The following is a 17954-nucleotide window of genomic DNA, read 5'->3' on the forward strand; positions in this document are numbered from 1 at the left end:
CGCGAACTTTATTTATCAATATATTTCTCAGATTAAATGGACAACTGTAAGCCATGGTCTAATGGAAGTGCATTGGTTGTGTTTTCCACTCCTTTTAGAATGCACTGTGCTTTGCAAACGAAACAGAAGGACAAGCAGAACATTGCGTACCTGGAGAAAAAGCTTCGAGCTGAGCTGGAGGGTCGAGCTCTGCTGGAGAAGCAGGTGATGGATGTAAAACGGAGAAAAACAGAAGAAGCTTCGGTTCTCACCCGAACTGCCTCACTCAGTGCATCTATCAGGTATTGCTGTGCTGTGCCTGTCCTTTGCAATGAACACAGAGACTTCAGATGCTGGAATCTTGAACAAAGCACAAAGTTCTAGAGGAACTCAGCGAGTCAGGCAGCATCTTTGGAGGGGCAGATGACGTTTCAGTTCAGGACTCATCTTCGCACTGATTGTAGCAGAGAGAAAGCTGGAAAAGAGGGGTGGGGACAGGAGAAAGTCTGCCAGGTGATAGATGGATATTTGGCAGATGGGTGGAGTAAGTGACAAAGGCTCGAGATGAAAATGAGACCAAAGATGTCAGATAAACAGAATCGGAGGAATGAAACATAAAGCCTGAGGCCAGGAGAAAGGTGCAAGGATCAGGGGAGGTAAAAGGGAAATGGGGTATAGAGGATGAGTGTTCAAATGAGGAGAAAGGATGTGTGCACTAAGGTCTCCGCAACTCATAGAGTCACAGTGATACAGTGTGGAAACAGGCCCTTCGGCCCAAATAGCCCAACACCAACATGGCCAACACCAACAATGCTACACTCGTCCCACCTGCCCGCATTTGGTCAAATCCCTCAAAACCAGTCTTATCCATGTACCTGTCTAACTGTTTCTGAAATGTTGAGATAGTCTCCTTTGGCAGCTTGTTCCATACACACACCACCCTTTGTGTGAAAAAGTTACCCCCCAGATTCCTATTAAATCTTTTCCCCTTCACCTTAAACCAATGTCCTCTGGATCTCGATTCACCGACTCTAGGCAAGAGACTGTGCAACTACCTGATTTATTCCTCATGATCGTATACACCTCTGTAAGATCACCACTCATCCTCCTCCACTCCATCTGTAAATAAACTAAACCTATTACCCATGGGAAGGAACTGAAGATGCTGGTTTACACCGAAGATAGACACAAAATGCTGGAGTAAATCAGCGGGTCAGGCTGCCTATCCCGCTGAGTTAAACATATCGCCTCTCCAGCTAGCACCAGAAACTGCCTATTTGGCCCTTCGTTACCTCAGAGTTCTGTGCTTTTTCAATGTGCTCTGCTTTTTACCCGTCCAATTTATCATTCCAGGGGAGACTGCACAGACACCTTGAAGAACAGAATGAAAGAAATGGATGCAGAGTATAAACAGCTGCAGGCAGAACTCAAAATGAAAGATGACCATCTAAGGAAAGTAGAGCAGGAAGTGCAGGTAAATATCTTGCATCGAACACTTTTCATGGATTAGAATGAAAGTTAATTGACAGGGTTAATTGACAGTGTCACCATTATTTTAGTCCAGCAGTTTTATGGCTTGTATCCCAGATGTGTGAAACTTTAGTAACATACTGGAAGCAAGAGTGCAGGTTGAACAGCTCTCATCTTCACTCGCCCCAAAGGAGCCAGTGCTACACCGACAGCTAAATCCTCAAGATAACTAGTCTGCAGCAGGTGATCTTGGATGCATGTAGGCTTCGCTGGTTGGCTCATGTAAAGCTGGTGCCTCAAAACCACACGCCCAAGCCTGTGCTTTGCAGGCAAATAAAAGACTAGACTTGAATATCAAAGCTGTTTTGCTCAGCAAATAAAATAAGCCCTGCAAAAGATCAATATCCTACTGACAGATGAAATGCACTTTCGCATGAGTATCTGATCGATTGGAGGAGAATCAAAGATGGTGCAACTAGAGATGGAGATCACCAGAGATCACAACCTGGATGTAAGCATTTCTGGAAGAAATCTGTATCTTTTCCTATTTATTGGGAATAGATATGCCTTCCTTGTTGGATAGCCTGCCACTCTCAATTAACCTTTAATTTCAAGCACGATTGAATGGACTTTGCCTTAATCCCATAATTTGTCAAGCTGTTGTATAGTCATTCAATATTTGTATGGGTGGATGCTGGGTGACATTGTCAAGTCAAGAGTGTTTAATTGTCATATGCACCTGGAATGAAACAATTATATTTTTACTTGCAGCAGCACAACAGGTATGTAAACACTTTCTCTTTAACCACACTCTACAACCACTACTTCAGTTCAAGGAGGCGTCGGGAGTTTTGGCTGGGTTGTGTGGTTGGATGCAATCGTATTGGGTGAACACTGGCAGCAATATGCCTGAGAACTGTGCGGTGTTGGCTAAACACTGGGTGTCAGTGTTGGTAGACAAAAATGCTGGAGAAACTCAGCAGGTGAGGCAGCATCTATGGAGCGAAGGAAATAGGCAACGTTTCCGGCCAAAACCCTTCTTCAGACTGATGAACGTCAGTGTTGGGGCAGGTTAGCTGGCTGCAACTGTACTGGGTGAACACTGGGTGTCAGTGTTGGGGCAGGTTAGCTGGGTGCAACAGTACTACATGAGCACTGTTAAAGAACTGCAGCTGCTGGTTAATACACAAAGTGCTGGATAATTTAGCAGGTCAGGCAGCAGCTCTGGAGAACATGGATAGGTCAAGACTTTTCTTCAGATTGTGGGGAGGAGAAGAAAGATGGAAATGGGCAGAGGCACGACAAAGCGTGGCAGGTAAAAGGTTGACACAGAAGAGGGGGATTTTTTTGACAGGCAGATAGTTTAAAAAAGGGCTATAAGGACAATAGGTGTGATAAGGACAATAGGTGTGAGGCAGGTTTGAAGAGTTGCAGAATGTGAAGCCAAGGGGAGGAATGTAGTGGGGGGCGAAGGGGGTGGAGGGGAGAAATGGGTCGGAGTCCAGGTGGAGCCTGGAGGGGAGAGGTTTAGTTGGAGGTTATCTAAAAGGTAACTGGGTGTCACTGTTGTGGTTGGCTGCCTGGGTGCAACAGTATTGGGTGAAGAGGGAGTCAGGCAGCATCTCTAAATAAAGTGGATAGATGACATTTCAGGTCGGGACCCTTCTTCAGACATGATCCTGATGCAAAATGTCACCTATGCATTTCCTCCAGAGATGTTGCTTGACCCACTGAGTTTCCCCAGCATTTTGTATCTATCTTTAGTATAAACCAACATCTGCAGTTCCTTTCTATTAAGTATAATTGGGTGAACACTGGGTGTCAGTGTTGGGGCCGGTTAGCTGTGTGCAACAGTATCGGGTGAACACTGGGTGTCAGTGTTGGGGCCGGTTAGCTGTGTGCAACAGTATCGGGTGAACACTGGGTGTCACTGTTGGGGCCGGTTAGCTGTGCACTTTTAGGTGAACACTGGGTGTCAGTGTGGCTGAGTCTGAGGGTTGCTTACGTGCCAATAGCAACACATGGACCAGACTCTGCAAGGAAAAATACTGGAGATATGAGTGAAAGGAAATAAAAGATTGGATGGGTGAGTAGAATGTGACACCAGAGTGTGTGGAAATGGAAGTGAATCCTAAACTTGCAAAACCCGATACGCTTTTCATTACAATATCATTTGAACAGTCTAGGTTTATACCCTGGTTCTTGGCAAAAAGTATGTATTTTTCTCCTCTCTAGTTTCATGTTTTAAGATGTTAACACCTCTGTAAACGCTTGATTTAGATATTCTGCTGAATAAGCACTGCAAAGTCACTTTGTTGAAGACTCTGTTATTAATGACACTGTCTTGGTAAACTGCCTTGAATAAGGTTGTTCTGCTGATACATGTTCACCATGCGGTTACATTACACAACTTTTTATTGAAAAGCAGTTATGGCAATTTGAAATTTTATAAAATTCGAATGAAATCAGTGGATTCATGAGCATGAAAATTGGTCATGATAATTATTTTCTAATTCGTAAATTAAAACAAAATGATTAACTGCTGCTTCAAAGAAGATGTCTAAATTTTCAGTACTGACAGCATAATATTAATTTGTGAAGCCTCCCATTCTGAATTGCTTAGGAACACATATTTTCTGATCTTAAGCATCAGGAGTGAATGGAATGGAATACTTTATTGTCACGTGTGACAAGTCACAGTGAAATTCTTTGCTTGCATACCCAAGGTATGCAAATAGTTGCCACATAAACGGTGCTGACAAAGTTACAAAGTACCCTGCCGGCTCCTCCTTTGGTCTCCCCCCCTTTCCCCCCCCCCCCTCAGGGCGGTTCCCCTGCACCCTCATCGTTGGTGGAGGTTCAAGAACTGGTTGGCATTTGCAGCACAGAACAATCAACACCTTTAGAAATGCAGAGTGGGTGCAGCTATGTTGCTGCAGGTGAGGATATCAAGTTGGTCCCTAGCTATGTGTTATCTTCTGAATAATCAACATTACTGTGAAATAGCAAATGCACCCAAGATTGCACTATTAATCAGATGAATTATTATGGTAATTATTGTTTATTGGTTTCTTCATAAATATGTTCTTTGGACAGGAGCAGTTCTTAATAAGAAAAGAAGTGAATTAAAAACATCAATTAACTTTATAGCTAATAAGAATTCAAGGACATCAAACCTTTTCTATCATTGAAAAGGAATGATACTGCAACAAGTCTATCTTATATGGGCAATCCCTAAGTTCCTGATTCCTTGTGTATCCATTGATCTCAGCCATTTTGGATAGAAATTTGCACCCATCTAGATCAATAACTTTCCCCATAGCTTAGTCCCAAGTGGTCAACCCTTTACCCTAATAGTTATTTATTTCTGGTTACAATAGTAATTTTGAAATATTATCTGAAGACGTAATGTTTATTATTTCACTGCAGGAACTTTGTAAATATAAAGAAAATGAACAGGACACAGAAATGCTGATGGCAGCACTTTCAGCCATGCAGGATAAAACTCAGCACTTGGAAATCAATCTCAGTGCAGAGACCAGGATAAAACTGGACCTTTTCTCTGCTCTTGGGGATGCCAGGAGACAACTTGAGATTGCACAAGGTAAACAGTGTTTCCAATTGTAGTCATTGTTCATGTTTGTAGATCTGAAGCAAGGAATTTCTGAGGCCTTTTTGATACGTAACTGGGGCAAGTATTTTATGTGGCATAGAGATTAGGGAGATAAATTCCACCATTCCTCCTGTGGTTTGTGATCTAACTGTAAAGTCTGCTGCCCTTATTGAAGAGCCAAGATTATGTCTGGTTGGGTTCTCTGTTTTAGCACTTGTAAAATACGTGGCTCAAATTTGAGTGAGAATGACCCTTAAAAGTGAAACCATCATCAAGGGAGAAGACGATGGTTCAAATAATAATAATAATAATAAATGTTATTTGTTGGGCGCCTTTCAGACATCTCAAGGACACCTTACATAGATTAACAGGAATATAAACATATAATCAGAGTAAAATAAATAATAAAGACATCACAGAGACACAAACTAAAAACAGAATTCAGTCCAAAAACAGAATATCAAAAACACAATGTGAAGAGAGAGCAGCGGCAGCTAAAGCGCGCCAGCGTCCACTCTCCCTCCACGGCAGCCATCTTGGACAAAGACTAACAGGATTACATTACAGACAACAACAAAAAATCATCCCCCCACAATGGTTACCACTGTGGGGGAAGGCACAATGTCCAGCCCCCGCCCCAAGTTCACCCCAAAGTCAGGCCTATTGAGGCCACCGCAATTGCCTCTACGGAGGCCCGATGTTCCTGGCCATTCTCAGCGGGTGATCTTGCCCCGGCGTCGGGAGAGTCCTCTCAGTGGCTGGGCCACCTGGAACGGCCGCTATCTAGTTGGAGACCGCGGCTTCCGAAGCCAACAAGGCTGCGCCAGTTTGGAGCTCCCAGGCTCCCGATGATGAAGTCGGAGCCGCCCGCTCCGCTCCGCAGACCCGCAGCCCGGAGGTGTTGAACACGGCGGTCACAGCTCACCAGAGCTCCAGCGCGTCGATCCAGCGCGGCGACCCAGGCAAGGCATCGCCCGCTCCGCTCCACGAAAGCGCTCCAGCGCTGTGCCGCCACCGAGGTCGAGGTGCTGGGCGGTCCCCGCCAGGAAACGGCGCTCCAAGCCCGCTGGTAGGCCACGAGGACGGGTCGACGGGCAGCCCAGAGAAAAAAGCTGCCTCACCGACCAGGTAGGGACCTAGAAGTAGAGTTGACACCTACCCCCCACATTAAAAAGTCCATATCCCCTACGAACGAAACACAGGACTCACTAAAAACTATAAAAAAAAGCGAATTAAAACGGACGGCTGCTGGCTAGCAGCCGTTGCTCAAGATGGCTCCTCCTCCTCATCCAAATGGGATAGAAGAGAGTTCGGTAGCATTTAAGGACGATATTACCCCGACTGTCTATTTACCCACCCAATCCCCTCCCACTTATGAAACACATAGACAAAGCAGGTCAGTAAGCACCTTCCAGATAAGTGGGTTTGAGAGCAGTGCAGATTACTGAACAGACTATCTCTGACTGCAGGTGACTGGCAGCTAATTTGTTGCCCATGGTGCACCATCCTGATCTAGAGGTGACCCCGTCATCCAGTTTTGTTGCACAGGATTGTTTCAAGCAGGCAGTTGTTCAAGGGCCGTGGTTATTAGGTGAATTACGCACTTGGTCAGACGGTCATGGAGGCAGCCAGCCCTGGTATCACTGTAAGGCAGCAGTGGAATGGGAGCATCCTGTTTCAACGAGAGGCGGGGGTCACACCAAGGTATGAATAAAAATGCCTGATGACTCTAAGCTTTTTGCAGGATGAGCTTCTGTTCAGACTGTGTGTGCCACAAATTGCAACATTTCTCATATGATATGCAGGAGATGCTGGCAGCTGGTTCAATAGATTCAACGTGACCCTCCTCAGGAAAGAAATTCAAGACAGCAGGTGTCAAAACCTGCCCACTGCTCCTAAGAGCAACATCTTTTTAGAGATACAGCGTGGAAACATGCTCTTCAGCTCACAAATCCAAGCCAGCTATCGATCATCCGTTCACACAAGTTCATGAGCTAGAGTGCAGTCATGACCCATCTACAGTACCTCATTTGGAGACCTTGGAACTATCTTAAATCGGACTTTAATGTTATATCTGGCATTGAATGTTGTACCCTTCGTCCTTTACTTGTGCACGTGGGTTGTATTCATGTATAGTTTTTTCTCTGACTGGTAACCACACAAACAAAACTTGCAAATAAATGGATACTTTGGGATGAGCGTTATCCACATGCTGGCCTTGTCCATAAGGCCACAAGTTCAAAAGAAGTAGGAATAGAAGGAGGCCATTCAGTCCATCAAGTCTGCTCTGCTATTCTATAGAGCCATAGTCATAGAGTGATACAGTGTGGAAACAGGCCCTTCGACCCAACTTGCCCACACTGGCCAACATGCCTCAGCTACACTACTCTCACCTGCCTGCATTTGGTCCATATCCCTCCAAACTTATCCTATCCATGTACTTGTTGAACTGTTTCTTAAATGTTGGGATAGTCCCAGCCTCAACTACCTCCTCTGGCAGCTTGTTCCACGCCCACCACCCTTTGTGTGAAAAAGTTACCCCTCAGATTCCTTTCTTTTCCCCTTCACCTTAAGCCAATTTCCTCCATTCCCCTACGCTGGGCAAGAGATTCTGTGCATTAACCCTATTTATTCCTCTTATGATTTTACACACCCCTATAAGATCACTCCTTATCCTCCTGGCAACATCCTCGTAAATCTTCTCTGAACCCTTTCAAGCTTGACAATATCTTTCCTATAACATGATGCCCAGAACTGAACACAATACTCTAATGCGTTCACTGACGTCTTATACAACTGCAACATGAGCTCCCAACTTATATACTCAATACTCTGACTGATGAAGTCCAAATGCCAAAATCCTTTTTGACCACCTTATCAACCTGCAACTTGACCTTCAAGGAACCATGCACCTGTACTCCTACATCCTTCTGCTCCACAACACTACCCAGAGGCCTACCATTCACTGTTTAGGTCGTGCCGTTGTTAGACATCCCAAAATACAATACCTTACATTTCTCTTTATGAATGTCATGAAATGCAGAGATGAGGTTAAATTTGGATCAACCACGATCCTATTAAATGACAAAGCAGGAAAAGGTGCTGAGTGGCCCAGTCCTACCCCTCGTTTCCATAATGATGTGAACTCTACGGTATAACACAGCAGATAATTCTACAGTATAATTTGACCTGGTCTGAGAAACAAACTTTTGCCACTACTCTCTGTTACCTGTTACTTTGATTATTTTCAAAGCCAGGCAAGTGATAGGTAGCTACTGGTGAGGGGAGCGAGTTGATTGGCAGATTGGTGAAGAAAGGCTAGAGATGAAAAGGCTGTGAGATGAGGAGAGAAAAAGGGCCAAATAAAGAGTTAGAGAAAGGCGACAAGGGGGAAGAGCAAGGGAGCGCAGGATAGTGGGAGAACATGGTGCATAGGGAAAATAAGGGGGGAAGAAAGAGGGAAATCCAGGGGGGTTGTTATAGGTTAGTTATGTAAAATTGGAGCATTTAATGTTCATACCATTGGATTATAAGCTACCCAACTTGCTCTGTTGTCCCCCCCCCCCCCCCCCCCCCCCGTCTTTTTAATGAGAGATATTTATGTGGCCTTGTGACGTAATCCTTTTCAAACATAGAGCTCGTGGAATGTGGAAATTGAAATATATGTTTACATTTCAACAATTAATCTGCATATCAATTGCAAAACATTTACTCTATTTGGACATTTTACATAAAGACAGAAATGTAAAACAATGGTCTTAAACAATTTTGCTCTCTTATCCCTTTCCCCTGTTGTAAAGCAATAGACATTTAAAAATACAAGGGAATCAGAGGATATGTAATCTGCTGTATATTTAACATCAGTTATCATGTGATAATTTGTTTTTTTAGGACACATAATCCAACAAGATCAGGAAATTAAAGAGCTCAAACAGAAGGTGGCTGAAGTTATGGCAGTCATGCCAGGCATCACCTACAGTGTTGCGAGCACACTCAGTCCTGCAACTTCACACTATTCCTCAAAGTTTGTGGAAACTGGGAATTGTGTACTTGATCCTAATACTTTAATGTACCAGCCTCTGAAGAAATAAATGCACTAACCTCCTTAACTAACCTTCAATTGTGATTTTCATCCACCTATGACTAACGTTGGAGGATGAGATGATCTTGTTTTTCTTAGTATTCAGAAGTATTTATTTTTATTTTTACTGCATTTTGGGATCTTTGGGTACCATTAAATGGAATTAAGGTGCTTTTTATCATGTAATTGACTAGATTCTCAAAAGAACTTGAGTATTTGGAAGCATTTAGTCATCATAATGTGCTTCAATCTATCCAAAACATTATAAATTCTGCCTGGAGATCTCGGTAAAGCACCTTACTGTATAATTGGTATTGATACAATATCTGAACAACATCAATGTGGTATGATTTATTTTTAGTGTTAGAAACAACAGTCAAAATTAACGATGGGTGAAACAATAAGTCAACATTAACAAGCACATCATGAAAAGCATAGGGGTTACTGTTGAAAAACAATGTTGTGGAAATATTACAATTAAACTAAAGCAAGAACATGTTTCTAGTAGAGCAGGTCCATTATTTACATTCTTGCAGATGTTATTCCTAGGTTCATCAAAAGCAGTACAAACCCAAGATACTAACGGGTAACATATTCACACTTAAAAAAGGGTCATCATTTAAAAGCATCATTGTTTAGATATTAAAACATTTCTAATCTATTAATAATGGAATTGATACTTCATTCTTATAATTATAGTTCTTCTTTCTTAAATTGTTAATAGAGATGTTATGAAATAATGCAGTCATGAAAAAAATGTTTTCCAAATTCCTTTTAGAATGCGAGAGATAATTATCAAGTTCGATTTTGACAGTAGCATCAGTTCTTTTGATTTGTACCTTCGCACAGCATCATGGTATATTGCATTGCAAAATGCACATTTTCCAGATATCGGGATTTTTGATTCATACCCTTACTAGTGAAGGAATATATACCAGTTGGTCAAATTTAAAGCTAATTATATTCTACCAGTTAAATCTGCAGTAGGAAAATACAGTTTCAGAAAACAATCTAAGTACTGTTGCTTAAAGGCACCGAGAGCGGTCATATTGCACAAAATTCCTTTGCATGATTCATGACCTAAAGTGTTCTGCTTGAGATACGAGGTAACGGCAACCACGGGCCTAAGGCAGCATAGCCTGATGATGATGGCACCCGGGTGGAAAACAAAATGTCACTTAATGGAGAGATGATATAAAATGACTAACAGTTTGTCAGGATAGCAAATGGAGGAGTACCTTAATACGATTGAGGGATTAATGGAAGAATTCAATAAGATATTGATTTGTTTTAAGAATGGTGAGGAAGGCCTTCAGTCCTGGTGCACAGTTTTACTTTGATTTTCATCAGCTTAGCATGAGGGGGCAGGCTACTTTAAATTTTACAGATGCTTAGTCAGTCGGGCACATTATTTCTGAATTTTACGTCAGTGATCTGTGTATAAATCCTGAAGATTTACTCGTGGCTTATCAGATGATCATTCTAAATTAACTTTAAAATTATTTATAATAACTTGACGTATGAAATATTTTCTGGCAGCAACAATGCAAATTCTGTAATCAGTTGGGTAAATTGGATTGAAACAAAATTGTATCTAAAATAGCCGGAAACAGATGGCTTCCTGCAGTATTAAGGCAATGTAATGGTCCAGTGCAAAATAATAATTACATCACTAGATTCTTGGTTTCTTTACTTACTACTGCAAGTTTTGGATTAACTAGTTTTTAGATTAATTGTCAAATAATATTTATGATGATATTATAACATATATTTTTTCCTGGTTCATCTAAGAGCTAATACTTTTACACCAGGTTCTCGATTTTTACCCATCTGATCCACATTTTTGTTTTGATTGATCCAACATCCATAATACATTATTTACTTTTGTTCTGTGATTGAGAAACTCGTCTCTTCATTTTTCAGTGGTATTTACATTTGCTCCAGCATTTTACCCACATCTAAACTATCCACAGGGACATCAGCAGGAGTACAACCAGTACAAAATAATTTATCTGAAATGTGATTTCCAACTACATTGGCTGGAAAAATGCCAGTTCTTGTTTGCTGGCTCCTTTAACTAAATCAGCTTCTTTTGAAATTGTGCAGTTTAAAGGGCCACCATATAAACTGATTTATTTGACCTCGCAACCTCACGTGTGCCATGACTGCTTGTCCTTGGAATTCGAGCCCACAGGCACATTCAGCTACCAGATCACAGAAATATCCTGGCTGCTAATGATAATCTCTGTTCCCTGCTGACATAGGGAGGTCACCCAAATTCCAGACACAAGGAGAGATGATTTTTTCCCCCTCTCTATTCCACAGGAGCAACAGAGCAGGTTTAGGAATATGTCCTTGTGCATGTTTTCCCAAGGTGCAGGCATTCATAAATTTCACTCATCTTCTCATGGAGACTTCCTTATCAATCTCCTGCTAAGAATGCATATGTATAACCCTGTACATTTTGATGGTTTAAAAAATTTGGATACTGTTTTTTTTTATCAGTCTGTCCACAACCCCCTAACACTTTAAGGTATTTTAGCAACCCCTACTGCCATCCATTCATTAATTGACAACTCTCCCTGCTGTCAGAAGAGTACTGCTGGGGTTAACTTTGTCCCTTTATATGTCGCTGCAAAGATTTTGAGTGTGGTGCCACCTACTGAGAACTCCAAGAACTTACAGCACATCAATAAGTGAGTTCAGTATTCCGATAAACGTAAGGAATCATGACATTTGTCAAAGGTCATTCTGGAAAAAAAAGTTAATGCAGCACTGTATAAACTGTGTATAAATTGTTAACTATTCTACCAATGAATTAATCTAGAATTCTGTCAACTCAATAGCTTCCTTTCTTGTTCTACTTTTCACACACTACTTACACAGTTCCAGTTCAGTTCAGTTCATCAAACTACAATTATGAGATATTCAAAAAGTTAAAGAATTTATTATTTTCATTTAATCCTTAATGTGTTTACTACTGGAATAAGAAAATATTACTTTTGAAACATTTTCTTATCTTTATTCATAATTTATGTATAAAAATATATTTAATCTGAGGCAGGCAACGACTGTATCAGCCTGCTTTACCTACAAGCGGTGTGAATGTACAGTTCAGGCAGGGTTTGGCAACCTACTGCCCACGGGCCAGATCCGGCCCATAACCTGAAATCATCTGGCCTGTCGGCATATTTTTTTAGTGACTAGAATGTTGTTTTTGCCTTCAGTGGGACTTTGCCCAGAGTTGTCCCAGTGCTCAGGCATGGCAGCTCTCCGGGATGATTTTGACTGGGATGGTTTTACATTGTGAAGTTCACTGTGCCTGAGTTATTGATCAGAGTGAACACCCACTCCTGTGGACATGCCTCACTGTGGAGTCTGTCACAGACAGATTCCACCGCCTGTTGGTCAATAATTGGATCAATCTCCTGAACCAGTGGCTGGTGTGTGTTCTTTCCAAACTGAACTTACTGTGGAATGAATCCATTAACAGAGCCACTCTGCTGCCGGATTCTAAGTTGTCTCTGCCTTCCCTCTGGAACCCTCCTCGTCCCCATCAGTTACCGGGTTCCCAGAGCCTTGGTTAAACGCGGCCTGTCACGGTTAAGTCTGTGAAACTGGCCCCATCAGAGACTGCGGGCAGGATTAACGAAAGAAAGGACCATTCCGCCTATTGTAGCGGGTGGCTGTTCATGAGGAGTATGAGAGAGAGAGTGGAGAAGTGTGGGGCGAGACTTAATTTCCAGCGGCAGGTAAATGATGAACCCACAAGGGTTGACACTGCAACGGCAGTAGCGAGAGCGAGACCGAGAGTCTGTTCCAACAGTTTGTTTATCTTCAGCTGAGTTAACAAAATAAAACACAAAGCGACCTGAATGATCATCGCACTTACTGCCGATGTCCTACATACTGCCATTGATAAAGTTACATTACTATACAGCAAGGAGTGAACAAATCCAAATATATCACAGAAAATTGTAAAAGTTTGTTTGCAGAAGTTCTTACCAGGCACACCAATAACTACAATGAGTGTATAACTGTTATACCAGTGTCTCAAACTAGCTGCTATGTTCAGTGGACATAATATTGCTTAAAGCATAGCAGTTAGTTAGAGACACTGGTATAACAGTTATACGCTCTGAAGCATAAAGCAATAAAACACCAAAGCATAAAGCAATAAAACCAACAAAATCATCTCAGTTTTGTACAAATGAATCATAAATACACCTCGTTAATAGTTTTGAAAGCAGTATTTTCTTACCTCGAAAAAGCAAAACTGGAGAATACGGATGAAACGCAGGTCTGTATACACGCAGCAGCTCAGCTGGCAAGAATGTTTATCACGAATGACCTATGACCTGGGCAGGCGCAGTTGAAATACCGAACTCACTTATTAGCACACTGCACTGAAATGGCATTCAGTATGTCATTACTGTGAATTCCAATAACACTGCTCTGTATATCTTGGAGTTGCAATTTTGACTTATTGTGCAACTTTTACAAAATGCATTAACCCCTAAATAATGGTGTGGAATAATTTTTAGTCTCTCATATTTTCTGATTACTCTTCAATACTTCCAGGTTTCTGCAATAGTAATTGGTAGAATAATTTTAAGTGCTGGTCTTTTGGGATCTATTAATTCTAGTGTAAGCATACAGAGCTCTCAATTGGGTATAATATGCTTGAATCTCAATCTTTACTAACATTTACTATGAGATGAGAATGTGTCTTTTGACAGTATTATCTGAGGGAGGAGGTTAACATTATCCAGGAAGATTAACTTTTTGATTCAATAAAACGTGCCTCCTGTTAATAAAGTATATTGCAGATCTTAGTAATCTGAAAGGGCATTTACAGTAACAGTTTGTTCTTCAAACCAGTGCGGTGTGCATTGGATTGAAAACAGAACAAACAGGAACAGAGCAGACAAGATTCAGTTTCAATATCTGATGAACTATCTTTTGAATAACCCAGCACTGCAAATTAGAGATTCTTAGAATGATACAGTGTGGAAACAGGCCCTTCGGCCCAACTTGCCCACACCGGCCAACATGTCCCAGCTACATTAGTCCCACCTGCCAGCATTTGGTCCATATCCCTCCAAACCTGTCCTATCCATGTACCTGTCTAACTGTTTCTTAAATGTTGGGATAGTTCCTGCCTCATCTAACTCCTCTGGCAGCTTGTTCCATACACCCATCACCTTTTGTTTGCTAAAAATTATTCCTCAGATTCCTATTAAATCTTTCCCACTTCACTTAAACCTATGTCCTCTGGTCCTCGATTCACCAACTCTGGACAAGAGACTCTGTGCATTTACCCGATCTATTCCTCTCATGAGCTTATACACCTCTATAAGATCACCCCTGATCCGCCTGCACTCCAAGAAATAGAGTCCCAGCCTACTCAACCTCTGCCCATAGCTCGGAATATCTAGTCCTGGCAACATCCTTGTAAATCTTCTCTGTACCCTTTCCAGCTTGACAACAGCTTTACTGTAACACGGTGCCCAGAACTAAACACAATACTCTAAATGTGGCCTCACCAACGTCTATACTCAATACTCTGGCTGGTGAAGTCCAAAATGTCAAAAGCCTTTTTTGACCACCTGATCTACCTGCGACTCCACCTTAACGCAACTATGCACCTCCACTCCTCGATCCCTCTGCTCGATCACTACTCAGAGCACTGCCATTCACTATGTAGGTCCTGCCCATGTTAGACTTCCAAAATTCTCAGCTCAAATTTTTCAGCATGAAATTCCATCGACCATTCCTCAGCCCACCTAGCCAAATAATAAAGATCCTGCTGCAATTTGTCACAACCATTTTCACAATCTGCAAAACCACCTACTTTTGTACCATCTGCAAACTTACAAATCTTGCCGTGTATGTTCTCATCCAAATCATTGATATAGATGACAAACAGTAACGGGCCCAGCACCAAACCCTGAGGCAGACCACTAGTCACAGACCTCCAGTCTGAGAAGCAACCTTCCATCATCACCTTCTGCTTCCTTCCATGAAGCCGATTTTTTAATCCATTCAGCTATCTCTCCTTGTATCCCGTGCGATCTAACCTTTCAGCCTCCCATGAGGAACCTTGTCGTAATGCTTTACTGAAGTCCATATACACCATCTATGGCTCTGTCCTCATCGACCATTTTGGTTATGTCTTTACAAAACTCAATCAGATTTGTGAAACACGACCTCCCACGTACAAAACCATGCTGACTATCCCTAATCAGCCCTTCTCCGTCTAAATGCCTCTATATCCTATCCCTCAGAATATCCTCTAGTAACTTTCCAAGATGTTAAGATCACTGACCTATGGTTCCCAGCATTTTCCCTGCAGCCTTTCTTGAATAAAGCCACATTTGCCACACTCCAGTCTTCCGGCACTTCTCCTGTATTTAAAGACGACTCGTAAATTTCAGCCAGAGCTCCCGCAATTTCCTCTTTGGTTTCCCACAATGCCCACCATTGTAGCATTAAGTTAAATAAAAACTACTTTGCATTGAACTTACGACTGCAGTGTTAAATTTTAGTTTCCCACACTGGGGAGAATGGTTTCCACTCACTATCTGATGTGGGGATTGACTTTATAAAATAAGTGGGGAAAATCTGCAGAAACAGACAAACCAGGATATGGATAGTTGGACTCGGCTCAGTGAAAGCAACTAAATTGGATGGGTTCACTAGATCGATTTGGAAAGTCTCTGTGGTTAGGCAGGATAGTAAAAGCTCAGTTGTTATACACTGTGTAAGCTAACAATACTCTAGTTCTTTGTGAAATTAAGATGTCACTTTATTAAGTTCCAATAGACACACAGTAAACAGATACAACAATATTGTTACATGATTTCATGGGATTTTGGAACACCAAACCAAATCTGGCTGTAGTTACTTTTGACTCTACTTGATAAAGCTGATATTCAAAATTGTAATCCAGTAAATAGGGGAGAAATATAGGCCCTAATTGTTTATCTGCAAAAAAAATGTAGATAAATACATTTCACATTCTGACTGAATGCTGCAATTTGGTTTTGAAAAAGCAAAAGATTTGGTGCTATTAGCTCATGAAATGGTTGCAATTTTCCACTAAGCATTTCCTAATTAAAAAAAGTTGGCCCTTGATAAGCAGATAACATTTTGTGTTTAATGCTATTTTTAAATGTTTAGTATTATTATTATGAATCAAACAGAGTGAAATTTTGTGTACGTGTGAAACAAAATTCATATTTGTCACTAGTGGATGAGAGGTGATCCTGGGCAACAGCCCAAAATAGCTTACCGAGAATATGTGATTTACCCTTTACTGATTCAGATTTTATTGAAGTTGCATGTCAGTGCTACAATGAAAAATAAAAATATGGAAGGAATGTGATCTTTGGAGTTGGATAGAAGGTAGCTAAAATATTAGGACTGGAGACTCGGATTCAGATCAGAAAAAGTATGATCATACTGGGTTGGAGCAATTGGGGTTAAAGGAGGAACATTTGGATGGGAATAGATAAGTCGAATTGGAGGGTAATTATCTTGATTGGATTTAGAGTATTTTGAAAGGAGTAAGGTATTCAGAACTGCAACTGTGTTTCCTTGGCAGATTTAATTTTGCAAAAGAGATTGCAAATAAGTGTAAGACCTTGTTTATCTGATACAACAAAGTATTTTTTCCAGTTATGACCCAAACATTTTCCCTTCAACTTTTTACCAATGTAATCGAGAACTCATTATGTTGGAAGATTGGAGGTTCATTTTGTGTTTGAAATCTCATGAGATTTTAGGCCATTCTGTTGGGAATTTTAATTAAAACTTTGATAAAGCTGAAAAGTAGAAGAATTGGAAATAGTATATTTTATTGCATGAATCTAAATACTACCTAAAATTCACTTTATGTTAATTTAATGAAATAAACAATATCTTATTCTTACATGTACATTTTGCAGCTAATATCAGATGTAAACTAATTTTTTTTCTAAAATAATGCATTTGTGATTGATTAAACCAGAATCAACAATAGTTAAACCATTTTTTCTCAAACTGGAACAAAAAAAATCCAGATGTGGAAATATTCTCTTTATCTGTACAGTTTTTATGTTTCTATTTTATTTTAGTGATTGTTTCAACGTTCATATGAAAAGAATATTCCACAGTTAATAGTGGTAGCAATTCTGAGGGCATATATCGCTCAACATTTAATTGTGAAACAGGGATTCTTTATATTTAATTCTACAAATCAATATTTGTAAATATCTGAGGGAGCAGGTGAGCTTAGCGCAAGTTATTTTGTTGTGTCAATGCATGGAATCCCTCCTACCCATCCGATATTTATGAGCTTTCTACTATTCATAAATTATTTTTTAAATAGATTGTCTTTATTAATTACTGGAAAAATGAACTTGGCTAAAGAAATATGTAGTAATACAGAATATGAATTGTATGATGTTGTGAACATATTAAATGTATTATGTTATGTTTGAAAAGATAGGTCAAATAATCCATTTGAATAATTATGCTTATTTAGTATTCCAATCATTTTTACTATTTACAATAAAAATTGAGTAATTTTTTGCACTCTTCGTAAAGAATAATATGATTATAATACATAAGAGCATCAGTGAATTACACGGTGGATTTAACAGTTCAACAGGATGTATGCACTTGACATTTTTAGTGCCAAAGCACAAGTTTAGGAGTGCTGAAAATAAGTTTGTGTAAGCACAGAATCTTTCTCTTAAATTATTGAAAGGAGGAAATTCAAAACTATTTTTAATATTCACTTAATTATTCCATATTAATGGGCATCAA

General features: G+C 40.6%; 1 protein-coding gene across 2 annotated transcripts in view; it reads left to right on the forward strand.

The window, feature by feature from the left end:
* Positions 1–9639, forward strand: part of LOC116973362 (macoilin-like) — a 97102-nt gene extending 87463 nt beyond the window's left edge. For both annotated transcript variants that reach the window (XM_033021346.1, XM_033021344.1), the window contains exons 9-12: positions 99–281; positions 1333–1453; positions 4879–5053; positions 8954–9639. In XM_033021346.1, coding sequence (XP_032877237.1) covers positions 99–281; positions 1333–1453; positions 4879–5053; positions 8954–9153 — 679 coding nt within the window. In that variant the 3' untranslated portion in view covers positions 9154–9639. The remainder of the gene's footprint in view (positions 1–98; positions 282–1332; positions 1454–4878; positions 5054–8953) is intronic.
* The last annotated feature ends 8315 nt before the right edge of the window (positions 9640–17954 follow it).

Source organism: Amblyraja radiata, chromosome 5 (assembly GCF_010909765.2).
Source record: "Amblyraja radiata isolate CabotCenter1 chromosome 5, sAmbRad1.1.pri, whole genome shotgun sequence".
NCBI lineage: Eukaryota > Metazoa > Chordata > Chondrichthyes > Rajiformes > Rajidae > Amblyraja > Amblyraja radiata.